The sequence below is a fragment of the Xiphophorus hellerii genome, chromosome 6 (assembly GCF_003331165.1).
Source record: "Xiphophorus hellerii strain 12219 chromosome 6, Xiphophorus_hellerii-4.1, whole genome shotgun sequence".
Lineage (NCBI taxonomy): Eukaryota > Metazoa > Chordata > Actinopteri > Cyprinodontiformes > Poeciliidae > Xiphophorus > Xiphophorus hellerii.
Genome location: NC_045677.1, coordinates 12,116,425 through 12,136,485, shown reverse-complemented (window position 1 = coordinate 12,136,485; position 20,061 = coordinate 12,116,425). Strand labels below are relative to the sequence as shown.

The 20,061-nt window shown below is 39.0% G+C and overlaps 2 protein-coding genes across 10 annotated transcripts in view; both read right to left on the bottom strand.

Moving 5' to 3' along the window:
* Nucleotides 1-13: 13 nt before the first annotated feature.
* LOC116721531 (GRAM domain-containing protein 2B-like) lies at nucleotides 14-11,236 on the bottom strand. 2 transcript variants are annotated; one of them, XM_032565318.1, is made up of 13 exons: nucleotides 10,995-11,236; nucleotides 8,865-9,002; nucleotides 8,674-8,731; nucleotides 6,493-6,565; nucleotides 6,137-6,240; nucleotides 4,638-4,727; nucleotides 4,041-4,112; nucleotides 3,891-3,947; nucleotides 3,723-3,800; nucleotides 3,582-3,642; nucleotides 3,381-3,480; nucleotides 2,143-2,262; nucleotides 14-1,645 (listed from the first exon to the last, which is right to left on the bottom strand). In XM_032565318.1, the coding sequence occupies exons 1-12, from the start codon at nucleotides 11,030-11,032 to the stop codon at nucleotides 2,148-2,150; spliced, it is 984 nt and encodes a 327-aa protein (XP_032421209.1). In that variant the 5' UTR covers nucleotides 11,033-11,236; the 3' UTR covers nucleotides 14-1,645; nucleotides 2,143-2,147. The 2 variants fall into 2 exon arrangements, with proteins under 2 accessions (XP_032421209.1, XP_032421208.1); XM_032565317.1 differs by having other exon boundaries at nucleotides 26-1,645; nucleotides 2,152-2,262; nucleotides 3,582-3,638; nucleotides 3,722-3,800; nucleotides 10,995-11,231.
* Nucleotides 11,237-13,878: 2,642 nt separating this feature from the next.
* The window catches only part of ptprsb (protein tyrosine phosphatase receptor type Sb), a 100,638-nt gene continuing 94,455 nt past the window's right edge, over nucleotides 13,879-20,061 (bottom strand). For all 8 annotated transcript variants that reach the window (XM_032564990.1, XM_032564992.1, XM_032564991.1 and 5 more), the window contains 4 exons: nucleotides 19,898-20,023; nucleotides 19,019-19,173; nucleotides 18,768-18,903; nucleotides 13,879-17,232 (listed from right to left, as the gene is read on the bottom strand). In XM_032564990.1, coding sequence (XP_032420881.1) covers nucleotides 17,164-17,232; nucleotides 18,768-18,903; nucleotides 19,019-19,173; nucleotides 19,898-20,023 — 486 coding nt within the window. In that variant the 3' untranslated portion in view covers nucleotides 13,879-17,163. The remainder of the gene's footprint in view (nucleotides 17,233-18,767; nucleotides 18,904-19,018; nucleotides 19,174-19,897; nucleotides 20,024-20,061) is intronic.

Sequence of the window (20,061 nt, the reverse complement as noted above, 5' to 3'; positions counted from 1 at the left end):
ACGTACAAAAACATGAAATTGGGTGATTTTTTTTATTATTATTACTTACAGTCCATAAATTAACATTTATTCCACTATGCAGTCACAAAGGCAGGCAAATATTTGTGCATTTAAGACTGCTGCCATGTTGGAAGTAATGAATGAAAATGTTAGGGATTCTTGTAAAAACGGTAAGTTTCCGTTAAAAGAAATCAGCTTTAAATTATGCATTAAATTCATACTGTAGAGTACATATTTTACACATATTTTACACAATTGGTGCCAGAAAATTCTTCAACTGTGAAAAACAATTTGCCAACAGTAAATAAAAACCTAAAATTTGACCCTTCTTATATTAATGTTTAAAGAATCTTAAGATGGTTTTGGTTTCTACGTATTAATTATTTTTGGGGGGGTAAACGTAAGGTCGCTAAAGCAAAATCGGACGCCATTGCTACTCTGGCTTTAATAAATCTGTAGTGGCTTACTGCCCTCTGGTGGTCAGAAGTTGTCATTAACAGGCTGAAGTACATCAATTCGAAAGGTGCAATAAAAGAACAACACCATTGTATGTGGGGCTTAAAATTAAAAACCTAGCGAGTTTATATTTCGGCTGAGTTAGACCGAGTCTGCGCTTCGATTTTCAAAAATAGCTGATCCAAGCAACATAAAAAATAAATAAAAAAATCACTGCCAAGGTGCGCTAGTTGTTTCCAGCTTCTTTGTTAGCTTCTGATGCTCACATGCAGACTGGTTAGGCATGGCCCAGTTTGCGATTCCAACTTGAGTAAAACTAATATAGTTTTATAGTATTCACTTTAAAGAAAAACAAACACCAAATATAAAAGTGAAATATGATCTATTTGGTGGAACAAACATAGCTACTAAAATAACAATTCTAGAGTTATAATATATGCATAACATTATTTTTAATAGATTTAAGCAAAGACCTGTTAAGTAGTTCAATGAAATTAGTCATCATTAATCTCATTCGACTACTATGCACTTCTGCAGTTATAGAAGTTAACTATTAACTACACCTCACTGATATGAGCTAGTTTAGTACCTTTGGCATCTGCCTGTCGACTGATTTATTGTTAATTTCCCAACTGCATTTTTACAAACCGCACACCTTGATAAAAGCACCATCTTTTAGCCCCAGTACAACAACAAGTGGGGGAAGGGCAGCACTAAGTTACTCCTGTCAAAACTGTGCTAAGTCTGTCAGTTAAATAAAAGGAAATATTGTCTATATTGTCTGTTGTGAATAATGCACCTTTAAACGCTTTGGGTCTTAATGAAGCCAAGATCACACTTATCAGAACTCCAGTATATTCCACACATTTCAAGGATTGGATTGGTAGAAGTACGAGGTTGATTTTAACAATTGTATGACAGAAATTTGTGGAGGTAACCTTTAGAAACCTTTGGTACACTGAAACAGACAGCCAACCCATGTACTTCTGGGTTTTAGAGAACCCAGAAGTACCTTTAAGATTAGCTGTAGAACATCAACTATAAACAGGAGTTTACTTTCTGTTGTGAAAAGTATTTGTGTGCAATACTGAAAAAATAAAATGCATGTTCCATTTAAATATACATTATTAAAGTCAGTATGTGTTATTGTCGAGATGCCTTTGTTACAGGTGTTTATGTTTCCTGGTACCTGGTGGGGGAAAAAAAGACGAGGAAGAAAAATGAGCTGAAGTTAGATAAGTGAAATTATTGTTTAGCCTAATCAAAACACTTACAAGCAATTTAATGAAAGTTGGTTATATTGTAGCTTTTTAAATTGCTTGATTTCATTTAATGAAGTAACATTTTATTACTAAAATCTGACTTAAAATCGAACATATCTAAATGCTTAAGTTTACAAGCAAAAGTGGATGTTCTGAGACAAGATTCACTGTTGAGATTTAAACATGTTTTAAATTCCTCCCTGTTGTTTCAGCATAAAAATACAGATAATACATCCTGGTGTGCGTAACTCTGGAATGCAGTCGCTTTTCTTTTGACTCCTGCCACGAACAAGTACGGCCACTGCTCCTCTATCTTACTGCGATCAGCAGTAGCTAATTGTTTGAAAACCGGTTTGAGAAGTCTCACTTTTCTCCCACACACACTCCCCAACCGACTTCCACCATGTGTTTCTTTCTTTCTTACTTTACTCACTCTGCGTAGTGCGAAGACAGTTCGGCCAGGGCTCCTAGAGAGCTCAGCTGCTCTTCCAGAGCGGTGATCCTCAGCCCGATGTAGCCGGACACCAAGAGCAGCAACAACATTCTGCAAGGAAAACAAACAAATAATAATAAAAAAGAAGGTATTACATGAATGCAAGCCTCACATTCTGCAGGCCACAAACCCAAGTAGTGCTTTCACTCTCAGGGTTAAAGGTGGGAGATCATAGAGTGCTGATTTTACTAACAATAAGATATCAGTTACATCCATCTTTGTGGCGCATAAGTGAAAATCATGTAACATTATTATCAGCGCCATCACAATGGTGTCATAGCTTTCTTCACTTCAGCGCGTTCAGTAAGTGGACATGCCAGCACGGGTGTGTATGTTTTAACATTTCTAAGCTCAAAACGTTGTCCAGCATATAGCGAAAGATTGTTTTCTGCTAGAGCGCAAGAATTGAGCCGCCCACATTATAAAGCCTCAATCACATCACTGTCCTCTGTGATTAAAGTATCTAAAGTTTGTTCTTACGGAAGAACTGAACTTCTTTAGTTAAAAGGCCAAATGTCTGATTCCCCCAGCCCACATGATGCACACTTAGAAATGTGCAGTAGTTAGCAAAGGACCTTTAGCTGATGGAGGAGGGAAAAGTATTTATACCCTTTGATCTGACATGTTGCATTTTATTAGGCCTTTCGGTTATAGATGAAAACAAAGCAGTGCAAGACTGAAATAGCAGGAATGGACACATGGTTTTCAATTTTTTATATAAATCTAAGTCTTGCACAAATATCTGTTCTGCCCCCATTACTCTGGATAACCTTAAGTACAATTTAGCATCACCTTCAAACATCACTTAGTTTGAATGACTAACTTTCCAATTGTGTGCTGTTACTTTGTGTCCAACATAAAATCCTACATTGAAGTTTGTGAATGAAATGAGTATTTCAGCTAATTCATTACATGCAAATGGCTGTAGTACTTAAATTATCTCCTGACTAAATTGTGACAGCATCAACCCATGAGTTAAAGATTTTCAATCTCTTTATTTGCATTCAGCTAGAAAGGATCTGGGTTTTATTTTACCGCAGTAAAGCAGTTGGACATGGACTGAACTGAACAGATTCAGACAACCAGGCGAGGAGCCAGGAGACCAATCACTTTTAAACAAACCAAGAAAGTTTGGCTCAGCTTTAGCAGACTTGTGCAGGGTTACTCACAGGACCAGGAAGATGTGGAAGACAACTCTTAGACTCAGAACTTCTCTGAAGAACAATAAAAGTGTAACTTTCTCAAGGAACCTCCAAATCCATGACCCAGCTAACAAAAAAACAAAATAACAAAAAAGAAACAAAAGCGAAAGCATCAATAAAAATGTCAACACATTAATAAGTAAGGAGTGATTACTCTGGTTTTGTCACCTCTGTCAGTTTCATTTGTAAAACCGCCTCCCTGTGCGGACTTGCATGTGCCGTCAGCTGCGGAGGAGACACAAATGCGTTGTTATATGCTGCAGCGATGCTGAGATGCTTCCTATTGCAGGTCAGATTAACATCTTTACCTCCACCGTCGATCGGAGAAATGCTGTCGCTGAGAACAACGTTCTCGAAACTGTCCTCTAAACTGGAAAGGCTGGAGACCTGGAGACAAGGGATATGTGGATGCTGAGAATCATTTTCGTTTGCTTCTGGATTCTTGCTGCCTAAAAGTCTCCTGAGACGCAGACTCACCGCGTCATGCTCAATCTCTGCAGAGGACAGGTAAGGGCTGCTGCTTGGGCTGCTCTCCTAATGCAACCATTAAAAAACAACAACAACAAAACCTGTGTTAAAAATCTGAAGTTTGTTTTTGCTCACCAAATGGGAGAACATTGCGTTTACCTGAGGCTGACAGCAGAGGCTTTGAAGGAGTTTGCAACAGACACTATAGTTCCTCACTGATGCAAACAAATACTGAAAGAGAGGGGGGGGGGAAGACAAGAGAAAGGGTTAAATCTGGGCCAAAGCATGGCGAAGGGTTTGCTCTGCAGAAATAGGGTTAATTTCTATCTTCATTTCTTCCCCACTACTCTTTCAATGTTTGATTTTCATAGATTTTTTTTTATTAGCTGGAGCCAAAACTGAGGGAGATAACGGAGTCAGGCCATAAATTTCAATTCCTGACATTCGGTATGAATTGGAGGAAACATGTCTCGCCTACTAACATCTCAAGCTCAAACTGCACAAAACAACTCATAGATGTTCTGTTAAACATACTGACTGGCTTTCATCGCTAATTATAAACGGCATTGAAGTCCCAATAATTTACAACTTTATCGGTTTCCAATGTAATCATCTCTGGAATACGTCGTTTGAGCTTCATAATAACAATGCTGCTTTTGCTCAGATGACTTTACATTTTTCCTCTGCAGGCCCCGAAGTGATCTGCATGGAATACCAAACACTGTGCCGTTCTAAAAAGTGTGAGCGGAGCCTGACCTTCTCTCCGCTGGATGTTAGCACAGACAGCACAGACAGGGTTGGGTTATGTTTCTTTATCTCCTTCACACTGGAAATGGCAATCACCACCTGTAAAAAGAAAAGAGCAGGTCAGTTCTGGACGCTAGGTTACATTTGAGTCATGTACCTAACTGATATATTTACCCAGCAAGCCGAAACACCTTCAGATAAAATAGAAAAAGGTTTTTGTTGTTTGGATTCTCTTGGAAAAGCCCTGAAATATCATCACGCAGCGATTTTTTGGAAGGATGGAAGTGAAGTTTAAAAAGTTCACAAAATGGCATTCAATACCCTGAAGTAGATCTGTCTTTTTTTCTTAGTTTGTTGTTGATTTAGGAAAGTAGAAGCTCACTTTGGTCTTAGCTCCTCTACCTGTTAGCTTTAGTTTCCAGCTAATCGGGATTTATACCCACTGAAGATGGCGAAAGAGTTACAAAAAGGATCTGACCGCTTACAAACCTCTTCTGTTTTTCAACAAATATTAATGTGAGACAATGATGAGCTGAGTAAACACATAATGTCTGGTTATCAAATGATGATTCTTAAAAAAAAAACTATCCAAAGCAACTTGTGAAAAAAGTGAAACGCTAATTGAGCCCAAAACCTAGTAACTGGTTGCATCTCATGTGTCAAATATTTGACAACTGTCACCAATGATTTTGGTCACTCCGGAGGAATCATCTTCTCTTCTTTTTCAAGCATGTCATTCGTTTTAAATTGAAGCATCAATTAGTTTTGATTCCAACTTTAGCTAGGCTACTTTAAAACCTTCCTAAAATCGGGGAAAAACTGCTGCATTTTCCCCCGATTTTATTTGTACAACAAATTTCATTTTCCACAAAAACTCCAACAGCAGAGCAGTGCAAACACAATTTCACACATCACAGGCGTCGCCTCCACATGATAAAAAGAGGAAAAAAAACTGAACTTTTATGCTGGAATGTCCGACTACAGAAGACGAAAGCGAATTCTGTGGACGAATAAAGCTAAAGTTGGAGACTTCCTTAAAAAACTGAAATGCTCGACTTCCAGTAAATGAGAACATAATTTCATGTTCATTAAATTAGAATTTTCTTCCCCATAAATCTCATTTGTCAGATTAAACGTACCTTTTGAAAATAACAAATTATAAGTAGGGTATTAAACACACTTTCAGTCAAGTCCATCTGTATTACACATGTTTTTTATTGGTCTGATGTAATATTCTAATCATAAACATTATGTTTTCAGTCGCTGCAAGTGGAAAATCATCAAAGTTGGCAGAAACAGAAGCTTGACAACCTCAGTCTGTGTGTAATTAATCTATATAATTAATGTGTTTCACTCAATGAAAATATTTAATGAAATAAATGGAATTGTCAATAAGATTCTAATTTACTGACCGGGTTTGTACGTGAAACTTATTTGGCTCTTAGTGACATTTTTGACTTTTCTCTGACGTTCATGTTTCACGTCAAAAATGCACCAAAGTCAGTTACCTTGGTCTCTTTCAGCAGCACAGATGAGTAGAAGCACACGTTGTTCTCCGAAACAAAGAGTTTTCCGTGATACAGGACCTCCCTCTGCAAGGAACAGGTAAACGCTGCAACAACAAAAGCGCATAAAAGAGGTCAGCGGGGAAACATGAGCACATCTGCTGAATCATTTATCCACGCCAGGCGCTTGCGGCTCTGCGTCCTCCGCAGAACATTTGCCAATCGAACCCATTCGGAGGCCCAGCGATTGGAAAAGTAAGACAGCGGAGATAATTGGAACAAAAGTCGGGATGGAAAGTCATTTCCATAATCAATCGCCGTAAATGAGCCAACAGACTTTTGATGGCGAGAACACTCACTGTGTGTCAGTCTCTCCTCCTCGGGGATCTCTTGAAACAGTTTGTGGAAGGTTTTATTGTACTTTATGTAGCTCTGCGGAGGAACACAAACAACTGTTCAGATGTGTGGATGGTGAGCAGTTTAACTTTTCTTTTCGACACAAAGTGGGCTTTATGTTGGACTTGGATCGAAAGTAACAAATACTTGGTCTTTTAAACTTGAGAAGTAACGCACATTTGAGATTACTGCCAACACCTGAGGAATTACCTGGCATTAGCAGATAATAAAAGTAATTTTCTTTTATTGTTTTCACGCAGCAAATGTAGCAGCCTGCTGCAGACGGACAAAATCAGTTAGGTTAAACTAAAGCGGGGCTTATCTAAAATACGTAACATATTCTTAAAATTACATAATTTTAAGAATAAAATTATGGAAGGACACTCCCATTTTTATTCCTATTAGATTAAGCATACACTGGGTCAATATAGTGCCTTTTTTCCTCCTGTGTCATTATTTACTTCTTATATTTTGACATTAATACCATGTATGAAAATTTGAAGTCAATCATTTAAGATCCAAATTCAATTCAGCTATTCATTTTATTTGTTTTTCTATGTTTTTTTTTTTTTTTTTTTTAAGAAATAGGAACTTTAGAACTATTCAATTTAGTTCAACTTTTGTGAATGACGTGACTATTTTCTTTTTAATCCAGGTAAGGTTTTTGAAACCTTTAAGGAAGTTTATAGATGTTAAACACCTGGTCTAATATTTGACTTCAGAACGAACAAATAATGATGACTAACATTAGTTCCCTTCTATTAGTTACTGAGTAACTAACAAGCCTCTGCACCACTTGATGGCATCTGATTGAGGTCATTTATTCAATTGGCACAGGTGTGTTGGAGCAGGTGTATCTAAAACATGTGGGACCACGTGCCGGTATCTTTGAAGCTGTTCCTGTGCACATTTTTCTTTCTTTGTGGATCCTATGGTACTGATGCGCATTCCAGGGATGTCATGCCATGAAAGCAAGGCTTCAAAATGTCCCGCTTCTAAAGCATTTTTCAGAAAATGGAGTTCATCTTGTTTGGAAACTGCTTCACATTGTCTCCTATACCAGCGAGCAGCAAAGACGGTCTAATTAAAGTCGTTGTTGATGCTCAATTAATCTCTGAATTTTCCAGATTGGCAAACTACTGAAGCGTCTGCTTTTTCAGAGCTACTCCCACCTGCAAGCATCAGTTAGTGCAAAAAAGGGAAATGGAGGGAAAAGGATCGTTTGCTACTCAGTGGCGTTTACAAGACTCACCGACACAACAAATCTGTGCAAAAAAACCCCATGACATTTAAAATGGGATGAATGCATGAGCAACCATAAAGAAAGTCAATCAAATTTGCAAAATGCATTCTGCCTAAAGTTAAACTCACATACAGGGTCTTTTAGTGATGGCAATAAAATGTGAGAATTTGTTTTTGGTTTCAATAACTGAGCCCTTTTCATAAATAATTCTTGCAGTTATATTATAATGTCATATATCAATTTAGCATTTGTTGTATTTCTTTTTTTTTTTTTTGCAGACTTCAAAATCACCTACTTCAAGTACAGTCATCTTTAAAGGAATATCAAAAAGGCATCAGGGTAAATTTATACATTTAAAAAAAATTCAATATTATAATATTTCCTACAATCCAATAGATTACTTCAATTTTGTCAATATTGTAATTTGAAAAATGAATGTATTTTTTAAACTATAGAATATTATCTGATTATAACATCTGATTCCTCTCTACGTAGCACGCAATTATGTTCTGGCCTGATTACTAAAAGATTTTCCTGTTCAGGTTTCAGACCGATGAGAAGTTTTAATGCCTTAAAATATTATGATATACTTTGCGTTGCTCTGTCAAATAAAATCCCAACAGAAAACGTTGGAAGATAAAGGTTGCATTGAGACAAAACATAAAATAACTGGGCCTAACATGTGATGGAAAATCTTAACATTTGAAATGTTTTTCCATTTCTGGACAATACGAGCTTGCACAGATATGACAAAGTGTAAATCTCAATTCAAGCTACATATCTGGGTAATAACTCTTTATGGCTTTAAAAAGGGGATGCTGTCAGTTTGCATATTTACTTCACATGTAAAGAAAAAGGAAACAACACACCGAGACGATAAGAAAGTACGAATCTGACTTACATGAGTGATGGCGAGCTCATCCGATCTGCTAAGATAATCTCCTGCTGTGGTCTGGTCCCTGAAGTCACAAACGGTTTTGTTTCATTTGGACGGACGGTATCACGGCACAATCTCAGAATAAGTGTAATGTTTTCTCTCAACTGGAGCTTTTCCAGATGTCTGTGTGGTGTTGGGTGCGTTGTGCACAGTACCTGTTGCTCATTCTGAAGCTCTGATTTAGCCACCTGCCCTGCTGCTGTTTGACATTCCCCAAATTCAGGCTCAGGCTCCGGCTGCACTTCTTCTTGTTGCCTCTTCTCGTGAGAAGAGGGGAGAGCTCATCCACGATTCTAATCCAGGAAGAAAAACGTCAAAAAAGGGACGATCCAGCTTTTTAAATGAGCCTCGCACGGCTCAGATCGATGCGAAGCAAGGTAAAGAAATGAAATCGCTAATGGGAACACGAGTGGAGGCGCAAGCATTTTTAGAGGCGTCAGCGCGGATCAAAGCGGCTCCAGTGTGCTGACAGCAAACATCATTTCATTAAACCCTCAGCTGCATCGTTCTGTCTCAGACAGAAACAGGAATTTGGCTTGTTTTACACAAACAGCGTGTAAAGCATCAACAAAGAGTCATGTTCGGCTCTACAGGAGGCATGGATGAACAGCAAACAGGCACAAGAAGAGTTGTTCATTTTTATGAATCCAGTATAATGCGCCTGTCGGTAACGCCGCTCTTCAAAGCAGGTGTTTGAAGTACCACAGCAGCGAATTTACAGCCCTGAGCAAAGCTACTTACACCCTTTGATTTTTTTTTTCCTTCATATTTCACCACTTATAATTCCAATTATTATATTGGGATTCTATCTGACAGACCAACACAAAGGAGGGAATATCGGTGGACACGAACTAATAGAGTACATACCGTTTAAATAATAATAATAGTGAAATGTGTGACTTGCATTAGTATTCACTCCACTTTACTCTCATATCCATATACAATACCTAAAAGGGCGACTGTGTCTCTATGGTAGAGTAGTCGTCTTGCGATCGGAAGGTTGTAGGTTCGATTCCAACTTCCTCCTGCCACATGTCGATGTGCCTCTGGGCAAGGCACTTAACCCCAAATTGCTTACTGCGTATCGGTGTTATAAATGTGTGCGTGTTTGTGAGTGCGACTGGGTGAATGTGACTCTAGTGTAAAGCGCTTTGAGTGGTCAAAAATGACTGGAAAAGCGCTATAAAAGCGCATCTGTTTATAATTTAACTTCAGCTGTTCTGTGAATCCCTCACAGGTTTGTTTCAGCAAATCAATAAACAACCTGCATTGTGAAGATGTGGACGTTGTGGAGAATTTAAAGCAAAATTAGTTTACGAAGCAATATACCAAGTTACAACATTTGCTGCTCATGCTGTTACAAATTTGAGTGTGCCTGCTGTTGCAACCGTGGAGGAGCTGCAGAGTTTCACAGCGTAAGGTGAGAATTTCTGTCAACTATTAGCCATGTACTCGGTGGAGCTAGGAGCAAAGAAAAAAAAATATTTCAAGCACTTTTTGGCCTACAAGCAAATGTCAAATGAAGACTGCAAACTATGAAACAAATGTGCTTGCAGCATCGAGCTGCAAACTATGAAACAAATGTGCTTGCAGCATCTAGCTGAGCAGAGGTCCACCTTCCAGCAGAACCACAACCCAAAAAGAGCCACAGCAAGATGGCTTGGAATGGGAAAACATAGTCTTATGCTAGGGTGGCCTAGTCAAAGTCCAGACCTTAATCAGTAGATTTAAAATGCAATGCTCAACCCAAAGTAGCTCATCCAATCTGAGCTACTTTGCAAAGAAGAATGAGCGAAGATGTCAGTCTCTAAAAGCCGGTAGAAGTGCAACTCAAAACAATGTCAGCTGCTTTTTGATTTTTATATGTAAATAAACGACTGAACAAACCCTGCGTCTTTTTATCTTCCACCTCCGCAGAACTTTGAGTTGGTCTGTATATCCCATAAAATCCCTGTAAATAGACTGAAGCTTGAAGTGGTAATGTGACAAAATGCGATGAAGTCCGAGAAGTATGCGTGCTTCTGCGGCACTGCATCTCTGAGTTATTGCTAGTCTTTCTGCTGTCGCTGGGCAACAGCAGGGATCCCTGGAGGCCGGTTTCATTTTGAAAACCAAGCAACGCAGAGTCTGGTCACATATCAGCCACCACCAAGGACCAATTCATCATTATAAAAGATGGACCGTACGAAAGGCGAGAAGCCTCGCGAAAGCCTGGCAGCAATACAACAAGTACAGTTCACATTTAATTAATTTAAAACTAAAAAAAAAAAACGAGAAATACTCACGAACTGCCCACTGAGAGTTTCCTGCTTTTCTGAGTCATGACAAAAGCAGACCTCCCCAACTTCCACACAAGTAATCAGTCACCAATAACACGACAATGCGAAATGTTCTCACTTCAGCGCAGACTCATTAGCTCTCAGCGCCTGGTGGTCCATTGTTTTCTTTTTCCTGGGAATCGCTTGGAAATAAGCAGGTGAGACAGAAAGAGAGACCGCCCACTTGTTCAATTGATACAGGTGGGGAGGAGGCGCCGTTTCAAATGAGCCAATCAGAGGACGCCTGCGGAGGTAAAACGTGTGACGGTGGGCGTGGCCTTTTACACACGCACATTCAGAGAAGGTACGTGGAGATCGCAGCGAACCGTCACATGACAAGTCACGCACGAGCCTTTTAACCTGTTCGGCCTGTGCAGATAGGGATCAGAGTGATCCATATCCCACCGACGAAGCGGCTAAACAAAGCAGAAAGCAGGAAATAAAAATACTGTTTCTCCCCGCAGTGTCTAGTCACATAACAAGAGTGTGTGTGAGCATATTTAATCTTTCCTCTGCATCTTGTGTGAAGTAAAAAAAAAAAAAAAAAGAAGAAAAAAACGTGCAGAGCTCAGTTGAGTTCATTCTTAGGAACACCTCTGCTTGGATCACGGGTGTGTCATGCTCACGCAGGTAATAAAAGATTACACTCCTTATCACTGATCAACTGATCGTGATTAATTGTATTTGCTCTGACTTGAAGTTCGAGGAAAAGCTCCACAGTTCCCGTGGCTCCACTGCACCTGCTTGTTGTCTAATAATCCTTACACATGAGTTTTACAGAAGACGGTGTTAAATAATGGAGCTGAGTCAGGAAGGTGAAACTGAAAGTTTCACCTTCAACAAGTAAAAACTCTTTCGGTTCAAGAGTACATTACTGTGCAAAATGCTGCAGCTTTCTGTTAATTTGTTTCCTTTCTTCCCCAATGATGTAATGTGATTCTGATGAATAATTATTCAGGTTTAAAGGTTATCTCGAAGTTTTCTTCCATTATATTATTTAAGCAAATAACATGTTGTCAGTATCAGAAACAAGGACTTGACATAACCATAAAAAGCAGCGTAACCTCTTGAAGAATGACCTGCGTGCCAGAAAACACGTATTTTTATGACTTACTATGTTATCTTTTTGAATTGAGCAAAAATAAGGAGATATAAAACGTTTCTCTTTTTTTTAAACAGACTACTGGTAGCAGCTGGTGAAAATATAACATTTTTTTCAGAGATCCTTCTGTGTCATGTGACTCAAGTATTGGAAAGAAAGTTCCTGGTTCTTCATGGTTGCCTGGAGAGGGAGAAGTCTGATCCGGTGAGGTCTCAAAAACTACTGTACTGAGAAAACAGCTTTATTAACAGATTAATACACACTTTTAGCTTTTTGGGATTATAACTACACTTAGATCAAGTTTAACCAGTAGAAACTAGTGAAATACACTTTTGTCTTTTTTAATTGTGTGGACTGAGTAAGTATTTGTATCGTATAAGACTTAAATAGATATCTATTTAAAATCTACTGAATTTATTAAAAGCAATTAGGATTTTGTCATTTAAATATTAAATTTTTCCAATACTTATGCAGACATGTTATATACTAAATTCAAATTCTCAACTTAATTAAAACAGTACAGAAACCCCGTGATTCTAAACCTTGATATATAAAAATGTTCCACAATCTGCTTAGATTTAGATTCAGATGTTTCCCAGAAGCCACTGCAAAGACTCAAATCTACTGTCCAAGTTGAAGGAAGTGATGTTGTGATCTGTTCTCTGCTGTTCAAAGCGTCTGATGAAAGCCATAAGCGAAAAAAACATTGGTCTGACGAAAACAAATGAGTGGAAAGACTATAAAAATCAAGACCATTCTAAAGATGTATCTAAAGCATAATAAACAATAAAATATAAAACACTGTAATTCTAAAATGTTGTATTTCACTTTTGATTGATTTAAACATATTTTTATATTTCAGATATATTGGTTGGTGATCACTTTTGTCCAGTTTGAAACATTTTATGGGTCTCACTTTTTTCCCGCTTTTAATATTTTGTTCTCCCTTCCCCTTTTGTCTTTATGTTGTACACAGCAGACAGTGACTTGGTAACCTTGGTAAAAAGGCCCACAAGCTTTCTGTCTGTCAACAGAGATATGAAAGTTTTATAAAACACAGACACATAAACGTATCATATCAGTAACGAGGCATGGTTGCAGAAAGCTGTAAAAGTGTTAGATTTAGCTGCATGCTTTGACTGGTGAAAAATGCTTTTTGGAGAACAAACATGGGCTACTGCCAAAACAATCGAAAGCTACTACTTCAAAGTGAAATCGCAACATAATGGAATTCATTCACTTGTATAAATATAAATAAGGAGTCAAAAAATAAAAATGGCACATCCTTAGAAACAAGTATGTTGTTTGTGCCATTTCAGATCAATTTAAGGAACAGTTTAAAAAGTAATAAAATAACATCTTCTCAAAAATTTGACTTATATTCCTTTAAGACAGTCAAATGACTTGCAGAAAAAGAAAGAAACACACCCCAGCATATCGCTAGCATCTCTGAAGATTTCATCTCTACAATCTACATTTTAGACAAAAAATGTGCTGCTGTCAGCAGAACAAAAGAGATTTAAATCAGTTCTTAGAGCGCTTCTGGTTCTTTTTTTAGTTTTAGAACTGAATTAAACACACCGTTGTTTACCAAAACTATCTGAAAAGCTTTTTTAAAATTTATTTATGTAGAGTGTTGAAACTGGAATTATTAAATGATTGTTTTCAGTGACAGGAATCCATTTTTGTATCAGCTGACGTTGGCGCCATCTAGTGGAGCAGGGATGAATCACAGAGAAACAACAGGAATGCCGTGTATCCAACCATCCTGCTTTTTTAATACAAATTCAAGATACAATATCTACATCTATGGTTTGAAAGGAAAGAACAAGTACATTAGTGAGGGGTATGGCATCATCAGAGCTGGCCCTCCACACGTTCATTATATGTTTCGCGTGTGCCTGTTTATATATTTCTCTTGACACAATAATCATTAGAAATCGAGGGAGTAACATATTTCATATATGTTCAAACATTGCCAAGACTTCAGGACCACACATAGAGTTCATATGAGAAGAAGTTCAGATTCAGACAATAAGCTCTGAGGCTGTGTGTGTCTGTGTGTGTGTGTGTGTGTAACGTGTGTAGCTAGACGATTCGTACCCATTCCCCGTCGAAAATACACCCGCTACTCTGTGCTTTCAAGCAAACTAAACACAAACGGCACATCAGGAGAATTTCACTCTGATCTATATGTCAAACTTTTCCGATGCCTTTAAATGCATCGCTGCTGCAGCTACATATAGGAGGTCAAATCAGGCGAGGTGGGGGTCATCACTTGTAAACTTTAGATAGTTCTGTCTCTAATGTACATCTCCATAACTAATCAGACATCAGTAATTAGTATCAAATAGCACCCTGCACAGAGGGCATACGTTCTCAATACAAAGCAAATCATTTAAAAAAAAAAACACATAAAAAAATGGAAAGAACAAAAAGTAACAACGTCATACTCCAAAAAAAAAAAAGAATAAATAAAACAACCACACAAAAAAACAAAAGAACAATTCTATCGGTTGTCTTTAAAAGAAAAAATTGAAAATAACAAAATAGAATAAATATTTTTTAAAAACCATATGAATTAAATACGACAAAGTGAGCAAGAACAATAAGGCTTTTTAGCGACGATAAGCAGTACATCACATCCAGTCCCACTTTAAACACGCTGTGCTCGGATGTTTGGAACGGTGCTGCGTGGGACTCTAGTGGCAGACTGTATGTACAAACGCAGAGGGCCTCACACTGGGACCTCAACGTGCTCTTTCAGCACTACAGGACCAATTGGGATAATAGTTTGAATTAGGTCGAAGATACACCAATATCGCAGGCGTTTCACTGGAGTCGGAGCAGTTCACATCGACTGGTGAAGTTGGGAGCTTCTGTACAGACGGATAAATGAGACAGAAAAATATATAGGGTTTCTGTGAAGGACTGGAAATGAGACAGGAAACGTACAGCGCCTCGCAAAAGTCATTTCCCCACATTTTGTTTTGTTGCAATCTCAGACGTTTATGTATTTTATTGGCATTTTATGTGACAGAGCAACAGGAAGTGGAGCATTAAGAGAGAAGTGGAAGGCAAATGATGGTCGGCTTTGAAAATTTCAACCGCTGGCAGTCTGATTTGTCAAAATAAATCACATAACAAATTTCTATATGACGTCAGATGACACCGTAAAGTCAGATGACACCTATATTTGTAGCCAGCATGCAAAACATCATTTGTGGCAGAAAACTAAAACTAAACCATCACAACTACAACTAAACTAACCTAAAGCTAAAACTGCAACCACTTGCCATCCCATTATGAGACATGGTAGAGGCAGAGATATGCTGTGGGAAATGCTTTTTTTTTTTTATTTTGTAAAGACAAATAGGCAAAAATTTCAGCTTCTAGATGTGAAAAAACACACTCCAAAAAAAAAAAAAAAAACTCAGGCAGGATGATTCCAAACACATGCAGATTATTGTAATGAGGAATTTATAAATGTGGAGAGAGAGAAGCCCACTAATGTGATCTTCACAGTATTTATTAACAACTACTGTGATCACTTGGATCACTGTTGGGAGAAACATACAAATTTTAAAAACCATGTATGTTTTCCATAAACCTTCACATATGTTGCACTAAGTTTTACTGTTCTGTCACGTAAATTTCAAATGCATATGAATATGTTAAAGTCTGTGGTCAAAACTTGAGAAAAGATGAAAAAGTTCAAGGGGTATGAATATTTTTTATTTTTTTTTTACTTTTGCAAGGCACTGTACCTCAAGCATTCTCATTTTTAAAATATATTTCATTATCTTCCATTAGCGGTAAGCTCAACAAGTAAAAATATAGGAATGATTTTACTGCGAAGGAGTGCAAATTCAAGTAGGAAAACACTAGAGCAGGAAGATGACCATGACAAAGCTTTCGTTCTTAACATAAGATGTGGTGTTTAACAACAGAAGCTTTGAAGCCAATGGATGAGCGTCAAGCAGCGTGTTAAAGAGAAAAATCAAGTCTGCATAAGGCAAAGGAAAATGTCAAAAACACAGAAAGACCTGCAGATATGAACGAAAAATAGACCAGACTGAGAGAGAAATATAGAGCTCAGTTCTTTTGCAAGCATCTCTTTCACTAAGCCACTGCTGAACCAACACAATGGGGGACGGACATTCAAGAGGGAGCAAAGATGGACGATGAACACAGACGATAGCAAACAGCAAGCAGGATCTATTGTTGATGAGGAACCGCGTTACAGGTCCCAGCCCGCTTCTGGACTCGACGGGCTCTAAATGCGACCCCCCAGGTCAGCTTCAACCGGGCGCTGACGACTCTGGGGCCGGTGAACAAGGGGCGTGACTTCTCTCTGACTGGTCTGTCGTTGTGCTGGGTAACAAATAGGAGCCATGCCTCCTTATAGGCCACAGTTCTCGCTTGCGCTGCGCGGCTTTGTCTTGGCACTGTGCATCTGGTGAATGAGCCGCCACCCGCGTCTCCACAAAGTCCTCGGGGCTGATGGGTCTGTAGACGTCCGCGAAGTCGACTCACAGACACAAAGAAATGTTCACCTTGTTACTCCTTTAGTACATCAAACTAATAGATATAAAGTTGAGGATAAAAAGCCCATTGAGGGTGCAGCAAATATCCAGGCTCTGTTTTTTTTATGTTTTTCTCTTAGATCTTTTTGTATTTTACACACATAGAGTAGCGTAGCTCCTGTTCAGAAACCTTTTGTATTTCACTGGTTCATACTTGAGATAGCTGACCACAACACATGTATTTATACGTCCTTCACACTGGAACACTGAGGTAAGTATATGGATTACACATGGATAGTCTCTTCGCCCAGCAGGGAAAGCACTGGTGAGCTCCGCTGCTGTTAAGAGAACTCTTGTTGCTGTTTTTGTCGCTAGTCGGTGCAGAATTGGTCTTTAAATCTTGCTTCCAGGAATAGTTGAATGTTGTCGTTTTGGGCCACCCCTCCCCTTCTCTCATGTCGTTTGTTGTTTTGCTGAAGCAGAAAGGTGGATTGTGTGTTTTTCTCTCTTATGTTGCATAGTGGTCAAAGCTACCCAGGTACTCAAGAGCAGCCTGATAGCAGAACTGGTACTCATCCTGAGGAACAGACAAAGAAAGCAAGTAAACAACTGTGTATTAAAAACTATTTTAAAGTCTATTATGTTTCTTAAGTATGTTTGATTTCAAAATCCCACACCTAATGCCAATAATAATTACTGATAATTTCGTATTCAAATTTTCAGACTTCTTATACAGTTAGTCATTGATAGGAAATAAACAGTAGCATACAAAATGTAGTTTTCAAATCATTATGTCATTTATTAATTAAAAAACATGGTATCAAAAACATTTGAGCTCTATGTGAAAAAGCACCCCTTGTTATTTAACTGTGATTTACCAACAAGCCACAGGCAGTCCAGATCTGTAGAATCAAGAAATCACCTAAACATCACCTGACCAACAATCTGACACAGGCTAAAACATCTTAAAACTAGATGAGCCCATCTAGTTTTGTTCTATTCATAAATAACATCATCTGCAAGAAGCGTTTTTTTTTTTTTAATCTACCCACATTATCTAGGTTAGGTGTGACAAAAAAAAGGCAAAATAGAAAAACACTTTTAAGTGGAAAATACTTTTCATAGTACTACCCTATTGCACTTAAGCGTTCCCAAGACAGCACTGGTGTTTCAAAAGCTGGAGCAGCTGAGATCATTTTTTTCAATAAAATCACTTTTTCTGCTATAAAACTGTTGAGGATGGAGTTGCTCAACATAGTTAAACTTTACGTTGCTGCTCTGAGTATGGATTAAACCGGGGTCACAACAAAAAGATGCGACTCCAAATGAGCACCTCAAACCACACCGAAAAAGTGCTGCATACAGCACAAAGATCTTGAGCCAAGCCTAGTTTATTCATATTTTGACTCAGAGAAATCCTCGCTCTCCTGCAAATGTATAGAGTGGAAAATAGTTGTCCAAGTTGTTGATTCTATGCTCCGTTTTTAGTTAAATCTATTTATGTTTTTCACGAGAAGAAGATGTTTTTAAAGCAATTTAACATGAATTTTGTACCAGTTAGCTTTCGAAGTTGTGCTTTATTTTCATTGTATATTTAGCAAATAAAGAGTGAATTCCTTTTAATTTGTTTTTCTTTTTAAATCGGCAGTCGCAATAAAAGAAAGAAAACCTTTAAAAACTTACAATATTGTTTAAAGAGACGCCTTCGCTGAACTTAATGTTTTCAGATGTTTTTAAAATGGCATTTGAATCCAAGTTTCAGTTGATAAATGCTGCTCTCATAGAGCACTGTCGACATAAATTCACTTTCTAAATGTTAGGGTTTCCTCTGAGTGTCACACTCCACTCTCTCAATCATAGAGAGCAAAGTAGTTTTTAATTGAGAGGTTTGTCAGATGATTTGATCTTAAAAACGCGTCTCTCTTATTCCGCTTCATTTCGCTGAAACTTATGTAATACTCTCATCCCAAGTGGGCCTCCAAATATGCTCGCTCACTGATGATTTCTGCTCTGCTCCGGAGCCGCCACGAAGCAGCCGACTCGCGTTAACCTCAGGAAGTGACTCTACTGTACGTTCTGTTACGTCAGGTCACGACGTGTTCTTGAGCTCACCTCAGTCTGCACCATGGCCGGTCTCTGTGTCCGCAGCATCTTGACAGTTTGGAAGATGTCCACTGCGCCCTCGTAACGCATCCTCTCGAGGACAATGCTCAGCGTGATGAAGACACCTGTCCGCCCCACACCAGCACTGCAGTCGTAATGGAAAAACATGCCAGAGCAGTTTGAAGGGTGCCAGACGCCTCGGTGGGACACTAAAGGGATATATCGAACAATCAGCTACAGGGAGAAAAGCGGCTGGTCACCTGCAGTGAACGGCGATTGGTCCGTCCTGGCCAAACTGCTCCTTGGTTTTGTGCACTTGGCCGATGAAGTCGATGAAGCCCTCCCCAGATTTCGGCACGCCTTGCTCAGGCCAGTCGGTGAACTGGAACTGACGTACCGTTCTGGACTGGCCGTCCTGAGGGAGTGGGCAGATTGGCAACGATAAGAGACATTCTCTCCAGAACACCTGAATGAATTGCCGGATTTAAAAGCCAACGTGGTTTCTCTTTTCAACACACGATGCCTATCATGAAAACAAGCAGTTACTGCTGATTCAAAGGGGATCATTTCAAAATGACTATTTCCAGAGTTTCTTGCTGTATTGACTGAGAAAAGATGCTCTGCCAGGCAACATCCTTTTTTTTTCTCCCTTTCTAATGATTACTGTTATCTGACCCGGGATCAGTTAGCTGTGGTTAACTTGAAGCTGTAATGTCAGTACGTCTGCTTCTGTCAGCCACTCAGTAGGCAATTACATCTTTTCTCTTCTGCTCAGCCTCTCCGACTCCCCCTTAATGGAGATCAATAGAGCATCTGTCAATGTGGCGTCACTGCAGGACAGGCTTAACTGGAGTTATCTATGACTGGCACGCGCACACACCCCCATGTTGTCAAGATAATCTGGAGACAGCATGGTCGAATGCATGGCCTGCAGCATCTTGTCAATACACGCGGACAGGCCGTGTTGCACACACGCACATTCGCATACAAAACACTCGCTGAGCAACACACACTCCAGGTCGATAGGACATGCTTCGCATCGCTGCCCCCTAACGACACCGAAGGAATAGACAAAAATGGGATATTACACAGCCTGGACGCAACATACGGTAGTGAGGAGTATGTGATCACAAACCCACCCTGGCGTCTGTAACTTTGAACTCCCGCAGGATGTACTGGGGCATGTTGTACTCTGCCATCGGGTCAACCACAAAGTACTGGTACCTGGCGGAGCGCTCGGCGGGCCAGTACTGGTGACACTTTTCCTAAAAGAGCAAAAACACAATCGGACTTTGATAAATCA

Excerpts from the sequence above, each read along its gene's own strand:
- LOC116721531 (XM_032565317.1), bottom strand. The coding sequence starts at position 11,032 with ATGACTCAGAAAAGCAGGAAACTCTCAGTGGGCAGTTC. Across the intron at positions 6,566-8,673 it reads ATGAGCTCGCCATCACTCAT|AGCTACATAAAGTACAATAA; the intron begins GTAAGTCAGATT and ends GTTCCTCCGCAG. Across the intron at positions 4,113-4,637 it reads TAACATCCAGCGGAGAGAAG|TATTTGTTTGCATCAGTGAG; the intron begins GTCAGGCTCCGC and ends CCTCTCTTTCAG.